General features: G+C 40.1%; 2 protein-coding genes across 3 annotated transcripts in view; both read left to right on the top strand.

Annotated features, from left to right (window-relative positions):
* Positions 1-19,095, top strand: part of LOC121951860 (choline transporter-like protein 5-A) — a 153,892-nt gene that overhangs the window by 106,343 nt on the left and 28,454 nt on the right. The gene's annotated exons all lie outside the window — the stretch shown is intronic.
* Positions 11,714-15,334, top strand: LOC148187772 (uncharacterized). Its single transcript, XM_088085446.1, has 2 exons — positions 11,714-14,884; positions 15,123-15,334. The coding sequence occupies exons 1-2, from the start codon at positions 14,407-14,409 to the stop codon at positions 15,332-15,334; spliced, it is 690 nt and encodes a 229-aa protein (XP_087941572.1). The 5' UTR covers positions 11,714-14,406.

Genomic DNA, 19,095 nt, shown 5'->3' with positions numbered 1-19,095 from the left:
ATACTTATTTCCCCCCGGCTTGGTGCCTGTACGTTGGAGTTTACCCCGGTGAACGAGAGGGTAGCCTCCCTCCGCCTTCGGGTGGGGGGATGGATCCTGACTGTTGTTTGTGCCTATGGTCCAAACAGCAGTTCAGAGTATCCACCCTTTTTGGAGTCCTTAGAGGGGGTGCTGGAGAGTGCTCTTCCTGGGGACTCCCTCGTTCTGCTGGGGGACTTCAACGCTCATGTTGGCAACGACAGTGAGACCTGGAGGGGCGTGATCGGGAGGAATGGCCCCCCCAATCTGAACGCGAGTGGTGTTTTGTGTTTTGTTATTGGACTTCTGTGCTCGCCACAGATTGTCCATAACGAACACCATGTTCAAGTTTAAGGGTGTCCATGTGCGCACTTGGCATCAGGACACCCTAGGCCGCAGTTTGATGATCGACTTTGTAGTCGTATCGTCGACCGTATGTCCTGGACACTTGGGTGAAGAGAGGGGCGGACCTGTCAACCAATCACCACCTGGTGGTGAGCTGGCTTCGATGGTCGGGGAGGATGCCGGTCAGACCTGGCAGACCCAAATGCATTGTGAGGGCCTGCTGGGAACGTCTGGCAGAGTCTCCCGTCAGAAGGAGCTTCAACCCCCACCTCCGGGAGAGCTTCAACCATGTCCCAAGGGAGGCGGGGAACATTGAGTCCGAGTGGGCCATGTTCCGTTCCGCACTGTTGCCTCACAGCAAGAGGGTCCCTGGTTTGAAACCCGGTTAGAACTGGGTTCGGTCCATGGGCGGGGGCCCTTCTGTGCAGAGTTTGCATGTTCTCCCCTTGTCTGCGTGGGTTCTCTGGGAAGCCAGGTCTCCAGCTTCCTCCCACAGTCCAAAGACATGCAGCTCAGGTTGATTGGTGACTCTAAATTTCTCTTCGGTGTACCCCACCTTCTGCCCGATGACAGCTGGGATTGGCTCCAACCGAGGACAAGCGGTTACAGAAAATGACTGACTGACTGTTATAGTCTTCACCGTCCAAAAGGGAACTTCTATTAGAAGTCATTTTAAAAATACCAAAATGGAATTGAAAATTGACTTTTGAGGTCTTCTTTCACAATATTACGGCAAATGTGTTTTTTTATAATTTTTTAAAGAAACTGCCAAGAAGGGACTTGCAGCCTTAAGCAACGTCTGTCTATCACAGAGGGGACCTCCATATACTGCAGTCAAACTGTCTATCCCTGTACTCTCACCTATTGTTTCTTTTCCACAAAAACTTCATTTGTATCATTTAAAACGGATAAACTTTAATGCTATCAATATATCAACATTTTTTGTGATAAAAATATTACAGAAATTATACTTGCCAAAGCAAACCATACCTTTTAAAGACGGCTCCCATCATCCTGTGGATTCCGTTTTATTTTATTTATTTTGTATTTACTGTTAATAACTTGTTGGTTTCTTTGTTGTATATATTTAATCCGTCAATGTAAAAAGTCAACAGAGAAGAAAGGGAAATAGTATTTCAGTATTGCTAAAAATTCAGAAAAATAAATGTAAAAAAGAGTAACAATATACACAAAATTATCAGCAATATAATTATTTCTTGTTAGTTTTAATTAATCACTGTAAAGTGATTTAACACAAGACTGTGACTAGATGTTTAAAGCTGTTTACTTCCAAAAGAAAGAAAACTACAAATAAAGCAGAATAAATTCTTACATAAAATGATCAGCAGTAAGATTATTTCTTTTCAGGTGTAATTAATTGAAATTATGTAACATCAGACTTTGACTAGACACTTAAAATTTTTGAACCCCCAAAAACTTACCTGACCAGTTTTCACGAGTACTAAAAGTCAATCAAGTATTCAATATACTTGTGTTCTCAGTCTGTACTTAAAGCAACTTGTTTGTCGGTGTACATTACAGAAGAAGGTCCACACTTGTGTAGGATATAATGACATGAGTCCACAGTTGCATTTACTGTCAGTGGTTTTCAGTGTCCCCAAGCTCATTTTGTAATATCCTACTGTCATGTTGGTATTTAATGCAGTGCAGCTTCTAGGTCAAAGGTCATGGCCATTTTTGTTGGTTTTTAGCCTTGTTCCTGTCATACAGAGATTTCTCAAGGTTCTGTGAATGTTTTGATGCTATTACCGATTGCAGATAGTTAATGGGTTTGAACATCAAATATCTTGATTTTGGGATGTATTCCAATGTATTCACAATGAACAGTTTTACAGGGATGGATGAAACAGCTGTGCTTATAAGTTTATTTTAGCATTATCTAATCTAGACCCCATTCAAAGACGTTTGGGCACCCCAGAACTTAGCTTTCATTATTATTATTGTTATTATTTTATTTAATTTTGTTTCTTTCGGTTGGTTATTTTTTTAAGACTACAATCTGTAACACATAAAGTTGTAAATTAGTTTGCAAATCGAGGGCTGACAAATTATGCAGCATTGTCACAGTGGCACAGAGAGTGTGCATGAAGTGAAAGGAACAGAATGAATAGCACAGTAAGTTCACACTGCCACTCAGCTTTACAGGTCTTTACATTTCAGTATTCTCAACTGGAACAATTATTAAGCACTTAAAATGTAACTGTTATGTTAGTGTTTTTGATGAGCATTGAAATGGTGATGAGCCACCAACACCTCATCTCAGAACCACCACAACAGAATACACATCTATGAGTAGGCCTTCAGATGTTGACTTTTGCTTGGAATTTTGTACACTTAAAAAACAAAAAGAAAAAGTTTGTCCACACTCCATTTCCCTTTATAACAGTTACATTTTTAAGTATCTGAATAATGGATTCAACATTTCAGCATTTTTCAAAAGTGGAAACAATTGCATTTTAAAATAAGTTCTTCTAAATACTGACATTTTAAAAATCTCTTTCTACCACAATTTATAGTGTATTGTGCATAACAATTCAATGGCACTAATGAAAAGACCTACAGTATTTGTTGCTATATATATATATATATATATATATATATATATATATATATATATATATATATATATATATTGCATATGTTTAACCCAGGACAGGGGATTAAGCCATGTCTCGGTCAGTCTAAATCAGATACAACATTTGGACATCAAGTTAGCAACCCTGAAGCCTAATGTGTAATGTCCTAATGACCAGCATCAGGTAGAAGAAGCCATCCCCCGCACTGCAGAGAATCAAGGCCCGACAGATTTTTACAGACTGACTTGCACAGAATCAAACCCATCACCCACTGCAGGTCACTCACTTCTCAGTGTCAGCAGTCTCCACTGTTCAAAACTACGCAACATCACAATTGTATTCTATGAAATAACAGATGTAATTACTATGTCATTAAATATGTTCAAAGAATTAAATAATAGTACATAATAGTACACGTTTTGTAAAATTCAGTAGTCAAAGTTGTGGAAATTTGAGTGGAGAGTTGTATGCCTACTCTGTACACTTTTGGGGTGTTCTTCCCAATAATCTAGGGCTGTTGCACCAACCAAGATAAGCAGTGTGCGCTACTTGTTTAACCCAGGACAGGGAAATGTCAGTCAGTTTAAATCAAATACAACATCTTGGAAATGAGAAGTATGCACCCCTGAAGCTCAATGTGTAATGCCTTGACGACTATTGTCAGCTAGAAGAAGCCATCCCCTACACTGCAGAGAATCAAGACCTGACGGATTTTCACAGACTGACTTGTACAGAATCAAACCCCTCACCCACTGCAGGTTACTCACTTCTCAGTGACAGCAGTCTCCACCGTTCAACATTCAAAGTTAGGATCTGAGAATCATATGGGTGCTGGTCACTCCACCTCTTCAGTTTAGAGGAAATTCCATATTTTTGTACATTTCATAAACTGAAGGCTCATTAAGTATATAAATATATCTACAACACTATTTGTGTGAATGTAATATAGTCAGATTGCTTATTTAATAATGTACAAAGCCACTGAATCAATGTACATACATCATAGAGAGATGAACAACAATTTTTCACACAAAAATGAATACTCAACCTCCTTTAGGGATGCATTTTACTCCATAAATGTGCTGGTAATTTTTCATGTCAGTATCATCTTTTCTAAGCTGGCAATACTTAAGTATAAGTATCACTAATAACTTGTTAACTGACTGTTAATTTCACTTTTGTCAACACTCCTTGATAACTATTGAATAAGTTGCAAGTGCTCATGGTAATATATTGTTAAACTGTTAATAAATACCATGTAGTGGATCTTGAAATATTATTTAGGAGGACATTATAAAGTTGCAATTGCTGTTTTAAATCTTTAAAGTCTCTTAATAAATGGTTTGTTTCTAAGCACTTTGTAAAGCATGCATACACGTTGGCCCTCCATTAAATGTTTTTTTATAGGTTACAAAAGTATTTATCATTTTTTTATCTATGTTCAAACTCATGTATGACCAAACCTTTAAATCTTGAGCTACATCACTGCAGCTCAAATGAAAAGGGTGGAGGAGGGGAAAAATGGACTGCATAAATTCAACATTACAAATCAATAACGAAACCAATGTTTCAAAACTACAATAACCCACCATGTTCGTCTTTGGCTCGATGTTGCATCTTGACATTGTAGTTCTGTTTCCTAAATATGTTTAACATGATGATCAGACGATCAGGGCACAAATATGTACTCTTTTCACAGATCACCTATAGAATATTTAATGGAGCCAAATTATTTTTACATGATGCAATAAATTATCATTGAAGTTTCAACTATCTACATAATGTTTGTAGATGCTTTACAAAGTATCTATTTGAGCTTTTAGTATTGTTTCACCCCTATGATTGAAACCAAACCTTTTATTATGATTAGAACAATGAAATGTTAACTTGAGGCAAAAACCTATGTGACATCACTATGGTATACAATGAAATAACCAATGTAATTATTAGGTGATTAAATATGTTAAAATATTTAAATATCCATTAAAGTACAACTTTTGTAAAAAATCAGTACTCAGGCTAGTGGAAATTAGACTGGAGAATTATATGCCCACTCTGTACACTTTTGGGGTGTTCTTCCCAATAATCCAGGGTTGTTGTACCAGTCAAGATAAGCACTTGTTCAACCCAGGACAGGGGGCAGACTCATGTCTCAGGCAGTCTGAATTGGATGCAACATTCTGGCTATGATAAATTAGCAACTCTGAAGCTTAATGTGGAAAGGCCTATTTACCATCGTCAACTATAAAGAAACCACCCCCCACACTGCAGAAAATCAAGGACTGACAGAGCTGCACACACTGACTCCACCCTCTCCAAGTCACTAATTTCTCAGAGGCAACCTTAAAGGCATATAAGTGCTGGACACTCATGAACTGAAAACCCATTAAAAAAAAAAAGAAAAAAAAAACAAAAACTGTATAATAATAATAAATCACTGTGCTCACTGCAGCATGCACACAGAGAGATGGCAAATCATTTAATCCCACACAAAGGAGTAGTCAAACTTCATTGAAGATACATTTACTCCATAAATGTGCTGGTAATTTTGCATGTCAGTAAACTCATTAAAAAATTCACAGTTCCCCCTCCTACAACTGAAGACTTTCTAGGTAGTACAGTAGACAATCTGTTGTAAATCTCATAACATGAGTTTTTCATTTTACCTCTGGAACTCATCTTATTTTGATGATAGTTCTGCAGTTTTTGTATTGTTTGCTGTTTTGTTTTTCTTTTTGAGATGTAGGCACGTGTATATTTGTCTGTCTAATACAGATTCAAGATTTATAAAAACCATTGGAGAAATGGTAAAACAAAACAAAACAAGGAACCAAGTCTAATTTTGTACAGACCAAGAGGGGACAAAGAGTGGACTGACTCTTGTTCTTTTGAATTTAAAGTTCCAAAAAAAAGTCAACATATTCATAGATCTGCATTCTGACATGATGGTTCTGAGATGAGCTGTTGGTGGCTCATCACTATTTCAATGCACATTAAAAGCATTAATATACCAGTTAGACTATAAGTGTTAAGAGAAATGCTTTAGTGGATAATACTGGGATGGAAAGACCTATAAACATCAATACCAAGCTGAGTATAAATGTGAACTTAATGTAGCATTCGTTTTGTGCCTTTCACTTTATCCAAACTCTCGGTGCCATTGTGATGATGCTATATAATTTGTGAACCCTCAAATTTGTCTTTTTATTTGCCAATTAATGTATACATTCATGTGACACAGACTGTAGTTATCACAAAAAAACAAGAGACACTTTAGTTCAAGTATGCTTTCTCATGACATTAATACAGGCAATTGGGGGAAAAATCCAGCATAGCCAAAAGTACTGCCAAAAACCTAAGAACTTTGAAAAGTTTGTTGCAGCAGTTGAACAGAGGGTTTTGGAGGTTAATCAGTCCTCTAACTGACTTATCCCTGTATCTGAGACAAACAGATGACTCACAAAACCTCCTATATTATAAATACCATTAAGGACTGTTGGTCGCTGACAATTATATGTACGAAAAAACTAAAGATTTCTAATGCCAATTTCCTACAAAACTAACACTATAACATAAAATATTATATTTATATTAGATTATATTCTTTGAAAATATAATGCATCTTACTTCTTTTTCTTATTTCTTTGTTATTCATCCATACTGAAGTGTGAATGTTGCTCCATCCTATCTAAGAGGGAACTTGTTCCATTATGTATCAGCCAACAATGGACTCATACCACTTTATACCACTCAAGTCTTGACCTCTTTTCTGTCACGTGGAGCAATAAATAAAATGGATTCGTGATGTATGAATTTAGATGAAGGCACACATACATTGGATTTCATAACGTTGCAAGTTTTTGGGGACTGAGCTAATTTCAAGGTTAAGTTAAATTCTCCTTTTTTTAACAAATTTTCTTCTGTTCATCATCATCATTATCATTATTATCATTATTATTATTATTATTATTGTTGTTATTATTATTATTATTATTATTATTATTATTATTATTATTATTGCCAAAGCCTTATTGTAAAACAATGTCAAGCTCTAAAATGATTAAGCCATCTGCTGAAGCTGACCCTTAATTTGTTACAAAATCTTAATAACAAAACATAGTTGAGGAATAAATATTAAATTATTTAGGTGAGTTTCTTTTTGTATAAGTCTTATCAATTGTGCTTATTTATTCTTTACATGGTGGAGTATGAATGTCACTCCATGCTGTCTAAGAGGGAACTTGTGTGACGATGTACCAGCCAACAGTGGACTCATGTTGTTATATCCTTTTCTGATGTTAGATCATTTTATATAATTAAACCTAAAAATAAATAATCGGACTGCTGACCATTTCATGTAAAATTTTATTCTGCTTGGTTTATAGTTAGAGTTTTCTTTCTTTTTTAAAGCCCTAAAATAAAAATTTCTCTCCCTTTGTATAGCCCTTTATTTTAACACATTATGGAGCTTAAAACTTAAGATATCATTTAAAGCTATAAATAATAATATAATAATAATAATAATATAAAGCTAAATTTTTCAGAAGTCTAGTTTCTGCATTAACCCTATAATGTCATTTGTATCATATTTGATACATTACGTTTTGTGACCTCGATGTCATCCACATTAACATTACTGAAGCCTGTTTAATGGCCCATCTGCAGTCTAAAAGACTGCTGGGGACTGTAAGCCATTCACTCTGGAGAGGAGTGTTAAAAGCGACATATGTGAATGGGTCGCTCAAATACCTGCTCCAACCAGTAAGGAGAGCTCTGGACATGGATATTAACACTCATACACATTTAGGTCCCCTCTTCGCAAATTTTGAAAAATGTTACCAGAGGCCTTAACACATGATTTTAAGATAACTTAGAGCATGACCAAGTGGGGACCTAAAAAATGTCCCCTGTTGGTTTTGCAGTTCCCTGTTGGTGACTGTGTAACGAAGCTTAGGTCCACTGTTATATGTGTGCTCGATGCACACACACATACTGGTATGTATGTTTTGTAGGGACAAAATTTTTAAACATCACTTGCGGGGACCACCCTTTCTAAAGGTTCTACAGATCTGAAGAAAATTAGGTGAAAAAGCAATTTCTTACTGAGCCTATAGACACCTTTAAACCTTTGAAATGATTAACTACTGGTTTCCCCACGCTTTATGGGGACTTCCTGAAAAACCACTGGGGACCAACCAGCCAACAGGGGACATCATTTTCATAATTTATGCATAATTTGCATACTTCACACAGATACTTATGTCAGTACCGGGGACATTTTCTTTACATTTATGTGGCAAATAATGCAGTTTTGTATGAAGTAAATTTTGAGTTAATAACATTAAAAATGGTACAATTGTACATCTGATACAGTTAACAAAAGAGGTAGAAAATGTGTACATCCATGAGAAATTGAGAAAGGTGCTAGACCCATACAAGGTTCCAGTAAAAAACAGACAAAAGTCTGCACTCTTCATATTCTTCAGACTAAAGAAGAGCATGTAGCTCAAAACGTTACTTGTGAGTAGCTCAATAAAAGCTGCAAGGGGAGGTGAAGTGTGTAGACTTTTCTCTGTTTTTGCTTGTACATCTGATACAGTTCAAATTTTAGAAACCTTAGATGTTCATAGATTCTGAGGCCCTCTTGACCTCTGACCAATCTGGGTGTTGTACTGTCACATCTGGCGGGACTCTCTGTGCCAAGATGACTTAAAACATAATCAAGAAACCAGCGTTTGTTTATTTGAGGTCAGTGCTAGCACTACTGCCCTTTGTGTCTGAGGTGGTATCTGGAATACATTCATCTTCATCTCCACTGATTGACATAGTATCATACAGTTCTCAGTTTTCCAGAAATGTGTCTTTCATCTAAAGATTATTTAATAAGGTTATTTAGACATATGCAATTTAAACTAAACACATCACAGTAAATAATGTACTGTATGAAATTTTGTGGGACATTTCTACAGAGTACATTCAGCCACTTAATTGAGAACTTACTATGATGCTTTTTGTCCATTTTAATCTTGGGAAAATACTTTCATTTTCAATCCTTTACAGCCTGTAAAAAGAAGCAGCATCTTGATTCATTAAACTGTAAGCAATAAAACATATGTAATTACAAAACAAATTGGTGTATGAAGCCAAATTTTTCCTAAACATTCTGTAAAATAATTTTTGTTTACAAAGTATAAAATATGGAAACTCCTCTTCTCCTAGATGGTGCCTTTGCCCTCATGTTGTCCTTGGGGTCAATCTGACCCCAAATAAAAAAATTTGCTATCAAAATATGTTTTCTATAATTATGTAAACAAGGTCTATTGGCCCTAATTTCCAAAATGAAGGAAAAATTTGTAGTAATGGGTTGGACTAAAGTTAGACTAAAGGTGTAACACAGAATTGATTGACAATTATACAGTATAGAGTATAGAGTATTAAATAACAGTCAAAATAGGGCAGGGTCAGAATGGCCGCAGAGGACAAAGGGTGTATGGCAATTAGGAGGACATTACGAATATGTTTGGAAGAGATATTAAAGTCCGTGTAAAGTGATAATTAAAAAGTGTTCTGGGTTTGTCACATCACAGAATGATCTGTTATCAAACACCTGAACAAATTTGAATGACCAAAAAAATTGCCAAGTGTTTCTGATCTGAAATCCTGGGGGCGTGTCCGCTGGAGGCGCGGAGGCCACGACCAATCGCAAGGCTATGCTAATGATGCTAATGATGCTTCTCGTTTTTGCACCTGATCAGATATAGCACTCATAATTTTGTTTTACACTCTAAGTACAATGACAATAAAGGCATCTATTCTATTCTATTCTATTCTATTCTATTCTATTCTATTCTATTCTATTTTATTTTACTGCTACGTCATCAGGGGCAGGGTTATGCTGAGTATAGTTCTAGTGCATCATCAAGGTATGGTTTTAGGCCCGCCCAAAAAAACCTCTTTAAACAGGAAAATGCTGAAAAAACAGTCAACTGTCTAACTCCACAATTCAGTACTATATAGTAAAGGGTCTTTGTAAGATGTTTTCAACAATCAGTTTCCAACATTAATAACGTGTTTTGAAACAAATCTCTGAATTCACTTTACATGGACTTTATCAGTTATTATTAAAAAAAAAAAAAAAACAGTCAATGGTCAAACAACAGGAACATGCTGTATTTTTGAAAAACTAAGTACAGGCCTTGTTTCTTTAAGAGTAAACGCTGTTAAATACACCTGACATGAACACAATAAAAAAAAGTTACAAATTGAATTTACTACATTTGCAATTTCTATAAAAAAGTTAAAACAAACTTTCATATGCAGTGAAAGGAAGAGAGCCGATGACAGTTATCGATTCTCACTCTCAACTCAAAGTTTAGTCTGGTGGACAAAAACACCTTTGAATCTTAAAAATATTTCGTAAACACTGCATAAAATTGAAGCAGACTAATACATGATCCTAAGAATACATGCTAACACAACACACGTCAGCGGGAAAGAAACACCACCAAATATTTTCTATTGATGTGTCAACCTCTGATTCAACACATCTTGAACAGAAAAGGCTTAGTGGGGACATTCACACAACATGTTATCATCCTTTACAGGGACCAAGTGTCTCGAAGTCATCAGATACTTCACACTAAGTTGTAGTCAAAAAGTTAGGCTACCTTGCACTGTGGGGATGCTGTGGATGTCCCAGATTGCAGCCATACATTTGCTAAAGAAAAATTGCTTGTACAGGTTAGGATCTGTCCTAAATGTCCCCTAATTTGTTGCCTCTTAAGCTTTAACTGCTTGGTAGACCTGATTCACAAAAGATTACCCAATAATGACCACATTTGCTTTATGTAGTTGCTTAAATACATGAGAATCAGTACTAGAAGACTTTAGTGAACATAAAGTGATAAAGGTTTATGTACCTGTTCATGAGTATCCTGTGGACAGGTAGCTTCATCCATCTGAGTCTTGGACATGCCAGCACACTGGGAGCTTTCTTCAGGACAAACATCCATGGTACATGTTGTCACCTGCATAGATTTGACAGAAGAAAAAAAACAATGAAAAATATGAGAAGGATTTGGTAAAGTTGATGTAAACAATGCATAATATTCAAGCAGACTAATACATGATCATAGGGACACATCTCTAAACTTAAATACATGCTAACACATCGGCCTTCAGAGAAAAATAAAACACTGTTCAAGATGTGCATTCACACATCTTTAACAGAAGAAGCTTAGTGGGGACATTTCACACATCATGTTATCATCCTTTACAAGGACCAAGTATCTCTAACTTATCTGATACTTAACACAAAGTTATAGTCAAACAGACAGGCTAAAGTGCACCGTGGGGACATCGTGGATGTTCAGATTACAGCCATAATTTTGCTAAAGGAATATGTCTGTGCAGGTTAGGATCTGTCCTAAATGTCCCTTCACAGCTGTGTTGGTGTCTTTCTGGATACGCAGTTCAGCCACACAGCTTCAGCTAAGGTGATGCATGCTGGCAGTGCATCACTTCAGCAGAGGAACAGACAGGATGGACAGGATAAGTCAATTAAAGGATAGCTGTTACTAATGGATGTCCATGTCTTTTTTCTTTCTATACTTCACTCAGAATTGTGATGTCATAAGTATGATTTATTTTACATACATTTTGATTCATTTTCACAAATACATGAGTGTTTATTTAGTGATGTTGCTGTAGTAAGCTTTACTGTTGCTTTGTTAATTTTAAAAAAATTAACTTAAGATAAGGACGACTGCAGAATTAACCCTGTCCACTACAAATAGGATAAAACTGTAAACACAGGGTTGCAGCCTTCTCAAGTACTAGTCCTTTCAACCTTCACCTCACATATAGCTCATATTTTCTTTTCTTGATGATAAATTCTTGTACAAAATCATTCAGAACACACCTTTTAGATTGATGGTATCAGTTTGTATGCAGTCCACAAATTTTGTTAATCATGATCCAATTAAAATGTTGTACAGGTGATCTATGATTATGTTGCTAAATACTTAAAATCAGTATATTGTTAATATTAAAAACAACATTGCTGTATTGTATGTATCCAGTTTATAATATGAATAAAGGGTATTTTAATCAGATTAACAAATATCACCATAGGCCACACAGCAGATGTTCTGTTAATAGAATGGGCCTATTAACATCAAAATTTCAAGTTCAGTAGAAATTAAATGTTCCAAAATGTTTTAATGTTTAGTCACCTCTAAATCAATCAGCTGTTAGACCAGATGAGAGCCAGGTGTTTTTCATCATTACCTGGGTCTTAATAGGCTCATTAGAGTTTAGCCAGCCAGAGCTGTACACAATTGATGCCATTTTGATTTTTGTCTGACTTGTTTCTGACTTGGCTCTGATGTCATGCATACATAGGATACAATGATTTCAGTTGGCTGCAATTTCTGGAGCCAGGTGCTGCAGTTGCTCTCCAATGACTGCAAACACCTAGATGTCACCTGATCTAATAGCTGATTGGTTTACATGTTGACTCAATAATAATATGCCTTTTTTTATTTTTCGAAAATGTTTTTGTTTTTTTTTTGAGAATTTACGCAAATTGAAGGTTGATCCTTGAACAGAAATCACAGCTCACCTGTGGAGCGCTTTAATAGGCTGCATGTCATAACAGTCAAAGAGTCTGGTGATAGTTTAATGAATCAGAATCAGATATAATGGGATTTAAACATTTCTGTGACTTTTTGTAGCTTACAGACTGATGGCTGCTGGAAAACTGTCTGACTAGACTGCAGCTTTATGTCTCTGCTCTGCTGCCACCTGTGCTCGTTCACTTATCATGCGCAGTTCATCTCCAACCTGGCTCTTAAAAACCGTCAGCTAGTGTCATACGTACTCCACAAAAGAATGGAGTCAGAGCAAGTTCTTGACATCGATCTTTCACTGAGATGAAAGATTTGGAACCATCACTGAGCGATACAAAAACCTACTGCTGAGTGATGTGCTTGCCAGCACTGATATGATATACTTGTGTTGTGACAGGTATAGTGGACCCAGCCTTAAGTCAGCTGAGTAATAACAGAGGTTTGCCTAATCAAAACCAGCCAAAGTATATGACAGTCAGCAGTACACAGCTCCCATATTAAAAGTTTTTACAGTGTCAGCTAACAAAGCTAACCTTCTGGGCTTCCTTTGTGAGACATGTTGGGACAATGAGCAACTGGAGCCTTTTCTTGGCCCAACTTATCTCTTTCTGTATGGTGGATTCAAAGACAAGACAAAGAGTGTGGTGCTTACAGAAGGGTATGTTATGGATGTTCCTGCTCTGGAATCTACACAGCAGAAGGCTGACACTAGGATAATACTACACAACCTCTACATTGTCCAGAATGAAGGAGCTGCTGGAGTTGTCATACATGCCAATGACACCATCATCATTACCATGTACCTGTACTATAGTGCAACCCACCTCAGTGATCTACCAGATCTGTGGGTGAGAACAGCCCAGAATGCATACCTGCCTATACATTAAATGGTTGCGGCACAGGGACTTTCGCAGTGCTATGCCATGCCCTTCATCCACAGTCTGAGTGATAGAGATATATCCATATTTATCCATATTTCAGTGGAAAGTAGGCATGGTTTAAGAGCAGTATGAACCTGGACATACCTGTACTTGAGGAGCTGGGTGAAAACCCCGCTGATGCCACAACAGATGACTTCCTCAACCAGGCACAATACCTCACCATAGCAGTGTTCACAAGCTGCTATGGTGACTTTGAGGATTCTGATGTGTGCAAACTGAGAGTATACAGGTTCCTGAACAACGATAATGCATTACTCCTACACCTAAAAAGGGCTTCTCTGGCACCCATCATTGACAAGAACACTCACATCGCCAAACCAAGAATTCCCTTTTCCGCAGAATTTGGGTGGCCTCTGGATTATGGAAATGCAGTTCTAGTTCCATCTTGGGTCGTTTTCACACATAACAGTTCAGAGACTCGGTTTGATTGGGGAAGGTGAAATTACAACATTGTTGCAATTCAAGTTGGTTTGGTTTGCTTTCACACTGCACTTTGTCAAACGAGCCAAGAGTAATAAACATGAGACATTATCCATACAGGGCTGACGTGCTGACGTACTGCGGGTAAGCGTGTTACATCACTTCCGGTGTATCTTGTCTGTGTCTCTGGTAGCGTCTCTGAGCTGCTCCTACGAGCGATCCTCAGCTAATCTTCTAACTTGTTCCTTACTTCGGCTGCTCTTATCTATCTGTGACTGAAAACTCACATAAGTTTTACTTAATCACTCACAGCTGTCTCCTCCTCTCAGCGGTTTTTCCTGTGTATTCACAACCGCTCTCTCACTGTTAGCCGGTTAGCTTCGTTAGCATTAGCTCTGGTTAGCTGGTTCTCCCTGCTCCTCTCCCTCTTCTGCTCTCTCCTGCTCAGTGTGTCAGATGTTTAGTTACTCCTCTGCCTCCTTCAGTGTTAGTGGTACCTGTAACAAGTGTAGTTTATTTTCTGTGCTGGAGGCGAGGCTTAGCGATCTGGAAGCGCGGCTCCGCACCGTGGATAATCCCTCTGTAGCTGCGATAGCTAGCGAGCCCCCTGTAGCCGGTGCGGACCGACATAGCGTAGCCTCTGCTAGCCGTCCCCTGGCAACCCCTGTTCAGCCAGGAGGCTGGGTGACTGTCCGAGCGAAGCATAGTAAGCCGAAGCCCGCGGTACACCACCCACCCCCCCTTCACGTTTCAAATAAGTATGCCCCTCTCAACCACACACCGACCGAGGACACAACCCTGGTCATTGGTAGCTCTATTTTGCGAAACGTGAAGTTAGTGACACCAGCGGCCATAGTCAAATGTATCCCTGGGGCCAGAGCGGGCGACGTCGAGTCAAATTTGAAGCTGCTGGCTAAGGCTAAACGTAAATACAGTAAGATTGTGTTACAAACCTGGCTCACTGGTTTGCAACAAAGAGAGAGTCCACACAAAGTTTGCCAGGGAATAAGGAGATGTTTATTTAACTGAATATAATTAAAAGAAAAATAAGGTGCATATCCGTAGATCAGTGTGTGAGGTGGAGTGAGGTGTGTGTGTGTGTGTGTGTGTGTGTGTGCAACAAACAGAGAACAAACCAAACTAACTAAACCATGTTGGCCATGTGGCGTCAGCTGCTCAACCACCAGAGAGAGAGCAGAGTGACTCCAGCAGCCCTTTTATAGAGGTAGGCCCCGCCTATAGGTGTGGCCAGCCATTTAGACGGCCCAACTACTCTGGGCTGCAGCAAAGGAAGAAGCTGAGAAGAGAGGCACAGATTAGTGAGGCCGTCACACCCCCTCCCATAAGAATGAGGGCCCAAGGGGTTCCTCACATCCAGATGTGATGCAAAATACATATGGAATATTGACATGCTATCACCACATTACCCAACACCCCGCCAGCTACACTCGTCACTGAACTGTGGTGCCTGAAAGTACAAGGCACAGCATAAACACCAATGGACTATCAAGGAAAGCGCACTATGGAGATACCGCGTGGGACAAAGCATCAGCGACGACATTTGCCGACCCCTTCAAATGACGAATGTCTAGGTTGAAAGGCTGGAGGAACAGGCACCATCTCATCAACCGCTGGTTTGGGTTCTGCAAGGAATGGAGGAAGGTCAGTGGATTGTGGTCAGTATACACAGTCAAAGGTCTACCTCCACCACCCACGTAAACCTCAAAATGCTGCAAAGCCCAAATAAGGGCCAGAGCCTCCTTCTCCACCACAGAATAATTTAGTTGACGAGAATTAAATTTTCTAGAAAAGAAGCTAACTGGGTGGTCCACACCATCTGGACCAGACTGCAGAAGTGTGGCCCCAGCACCCACATTGCTGGCGTCTACTTGCAGCTGGAAGGGTTCGTTGAGCCGGGGAGCTGCCAAGACAGGGGCAGAAGTAATTAGACCTTTTACATTTTCAAATGCACGTTGACATTGAGGAGTCCACTCAAACTTCACCTTGGAACTTAACAGGTTGGTTAAAGGAGCCACTACTGTGGAGAAGTTCTTACAGAATCCCCTGTAGTACCCTACCATGCCTAAAAAACGCATTAGCTCCTTCTTGGTAGACGGCATCGGAAACCCATCAATGGCCAGAACCTTGGCTCTCACAGGGCGGACCTGACCCTGTCCAACCACTTTCCCCAAATATGTCACTGTACCTCTGGCAAATTCACACTTGGCCAGATTTACGGTCAAATTCGCCCAAGCCAACCGGTCAAACAAAGCACGGGTGCGGTCTAAATGCTCCTTCCATGTGTCACTGTAAATTACTACATCATCCAAACACACTGCACATCCTTCCAACCCCGCTACGACTTTATTCATCAAGCGTTGAAACGTTGCTGGTGCGTTACGCAGCCCAAATGGCATAACCAGGTAGGAATAAAGACCTGAGGGAGTGATAAATGCAGCAATTTCTTGTGCTCTCTTAGACAATGGGACTTGCCAATAACCCTTTAAAAGATCAAATTTACTCACAAACCTCGCTGCGCCCACCTGGTCCACACAATCCTCCATACGAGGCAGTGGAAAGGAATCTGGCTTAGTGATATTATTAATTTTGCGAAAATCTGTACAGGGTCTGACGGTTTGATCTGGCTTACCAACTAACACACAGGGAGAGGCCCAGCTAGAACTGGAGGGCTGTGCAATGTCATGCGCTAGCATGTACTTCACCTCTGACTCCAACTGCATGCGTTTCTCTTGCGAAACCCGGTAGAACCGCTGGCGAATTGGCTCAGCGTCACCCACTTCGATGTCATGCTCAATAAGATGAGTTCGTGTGGGCGTGTCTGAGAACAGTGAGGGGAAAGACAAAATAAGGCTAGAAAACTCTTGCTGTTGCACCTCAGACAGATGTTCAAGCAACTTATCCAAGTTGCACAATGACTCTGAGTTCTTGAGCCGGCCTTGCATCACACAGTCATCTGGATCCATCTCCTCCCCATCTTCGTTCAAGGAAGAGGGCACCACACCTACTGAACTCACCAGCGCCACTGGCCTTATGTCCCCTGAGGCATCACCCCCACAGGAACGCGGAAAGTAAGGTTTAAGGAGATTAACATGACACAATTGAGTGGACTTCCGTCTATCAGGGGTGGAGATCAGATAATTTACATCTGAAACCTGACGCACCACTGAGTAAGGGCCCGAAAACCTCGCCTGAAAAGGAGAACCGACTACTGGAAGGTTAGCCAGGACCTGATCCCCTGGGCTAAAGACATGGACCTCAGGTCGGCGATCATACACAGTCTTCATCCTCTCCTGAGCCTTTTCTAGATTTATTCTAGCTGTTTTACCTGCCTCGTACAACCGCCTCTTGAACCCATTAACATACTCAAGCAGATCTAATGGAGGTGGCGGCTTCTTCCAGTCAGCATGCAACACAGCCAGAGGGCCGCGGATGGTGTGACCGAACACCAGATCATTTGGGCTGAAACCAGTACTCTCCTGAGTAACCTCACGAGCAGCCAGCATTAGCCACGGCAGACCTTCCTCCCAATCCCCACACAGCTCAGTGCAATACGAGCGCAACAGTGACTTTAATGTTTGATGGAACCGTTCAATGGCTCCCTGACTTTCAGGATGGTAGGCAGATGACTGAGAATGTCTAATATGCAGCTTTTTTAACAAACCTGCAAACATCCCTGATGTAAAATTTGACCCTTGATCACTCTGAATGACCTTAGGAATGCCAAAAACAGTAATAAACTGAGTTAAGGCTTTCATAACAGACTTGGCAGTGATGTTGCGCAAAGGAAAAGCGGATGGATATCTGGTAGTTTGACACATCACTGTGAAGAGATACTGGCTACCAGACTTGGACTTGGGCAGAGGACCAACACAGTCAATCAACAAATGCTCAAAAGGTTGACTAGCCACTGATATGGGCTGCAAAGGAGCTGGTTTGATAGACTGATTTGGTTTTCCTGTTAACTGGCAAGTGTGACAGGTTTTGATGTAAGCCGATATATCTTTTTTCAACCGAGGCCAATAGAAGTACCGCAAAATCTTATCGTAGGTCTTTCTAACTCCCACATGCCCCGCTACCATATCATGTGCAGTTTTCAACACGCCAGCCCGCAACTTAGTGGGGACCACAATTTGAAAAATGGCATCACCAATAAATGTGTCACTCTGAGGCAACCACTTTCTCACCAAAATGCCATCATTAAGGAAATAGCCATGTGCCACACTCTCCACCTCCTCCACGGGACATACCTGCTGGAATAGCTCAGACAAAGCAGGATCCTCCTGCTGCTCCTGTATTAACTCAGTACGAGAACCAGACAAAGGAAAGGCAGGTAAAGGAAACTGAACATTTGCAGAAGCTCTTCCCTTTTTAACCTCGCACTTATTCTGGTTTGACAGTGTTTGAGCTCTAGTGACAGCACATGCTGGAAAAACTTGCTGTTGGTCGTTACCCTCAACCTGATCCATGGAAGGTGAGCAAGTAACCACTGGGGAGGGGGATACCTCCTGAAACGGACCATCAGTTAGATCGTTCCCCAGAATCACATGCACACCCCGGATTGGAAGTTCTGGCCGAACCGCGAGGGCCACTTCCCCTTTCACCTGGTCTGAGGAGAAAACGACAGTATGCAGGGGTGCAGGAAACACAGTCAAACCCATTCCCCTCACCAACACAGAGTCCCCAGTGGCAGTGTCTGATGAAAAGGGCAATACTGATGCCAAGATAAAAGAATCTAGAGCCCCAGAATCTCTCAAGATTTTAACAGGAATTTGCTTAGCATCCCCCACCAAGGATACAAACCCATCGCTGACATGTTTCCGGTAACCTGGATCGATTTCCTCAGTCAGGTCAGACCCATGGAAATCTCCAGAGGAGGCCACTGGGAGTTCCTCAGAGGGAGGCAGAGGCTCAGTCGAGACATGAGCCGCTACTGCTGACGGCTTGGTGTGCTGAGCCTTTGTGAGGGGAAATAGTAACACCACTAATCCTGCGGCCAATATCACCCTGACCTTTGTGAGTCAATGCATAGTCATCCACCATAACAGCAGCCACAGTCAACGTCTTGGCATTTCGCTCCCCCAAATAGGTAGCCATGCGCTCAGGGAGAGTTTCCTTAAACTGCTC

This window comes from Plectropomus leopardus, chromosome 12 (assembly GCF_026936395.1).
Source record: "Plectropomus leopardus strain MGB_pleo_1.0 chromosome 12, ASM2693639v1, whole genome shotgun sequence".
Classification (NCBI taxonomy): domain Eukaryota; kingdom Metazoa; phylum Chordata; class Actinopteri; order Perciformes; family Serranidae; genus Plectropomus; species Plectropomus leopardus.
Note: the sequence above shows the minus strand (reverse complement) of the source record. Positions and strands in the feature narration are given on the sequence as shown.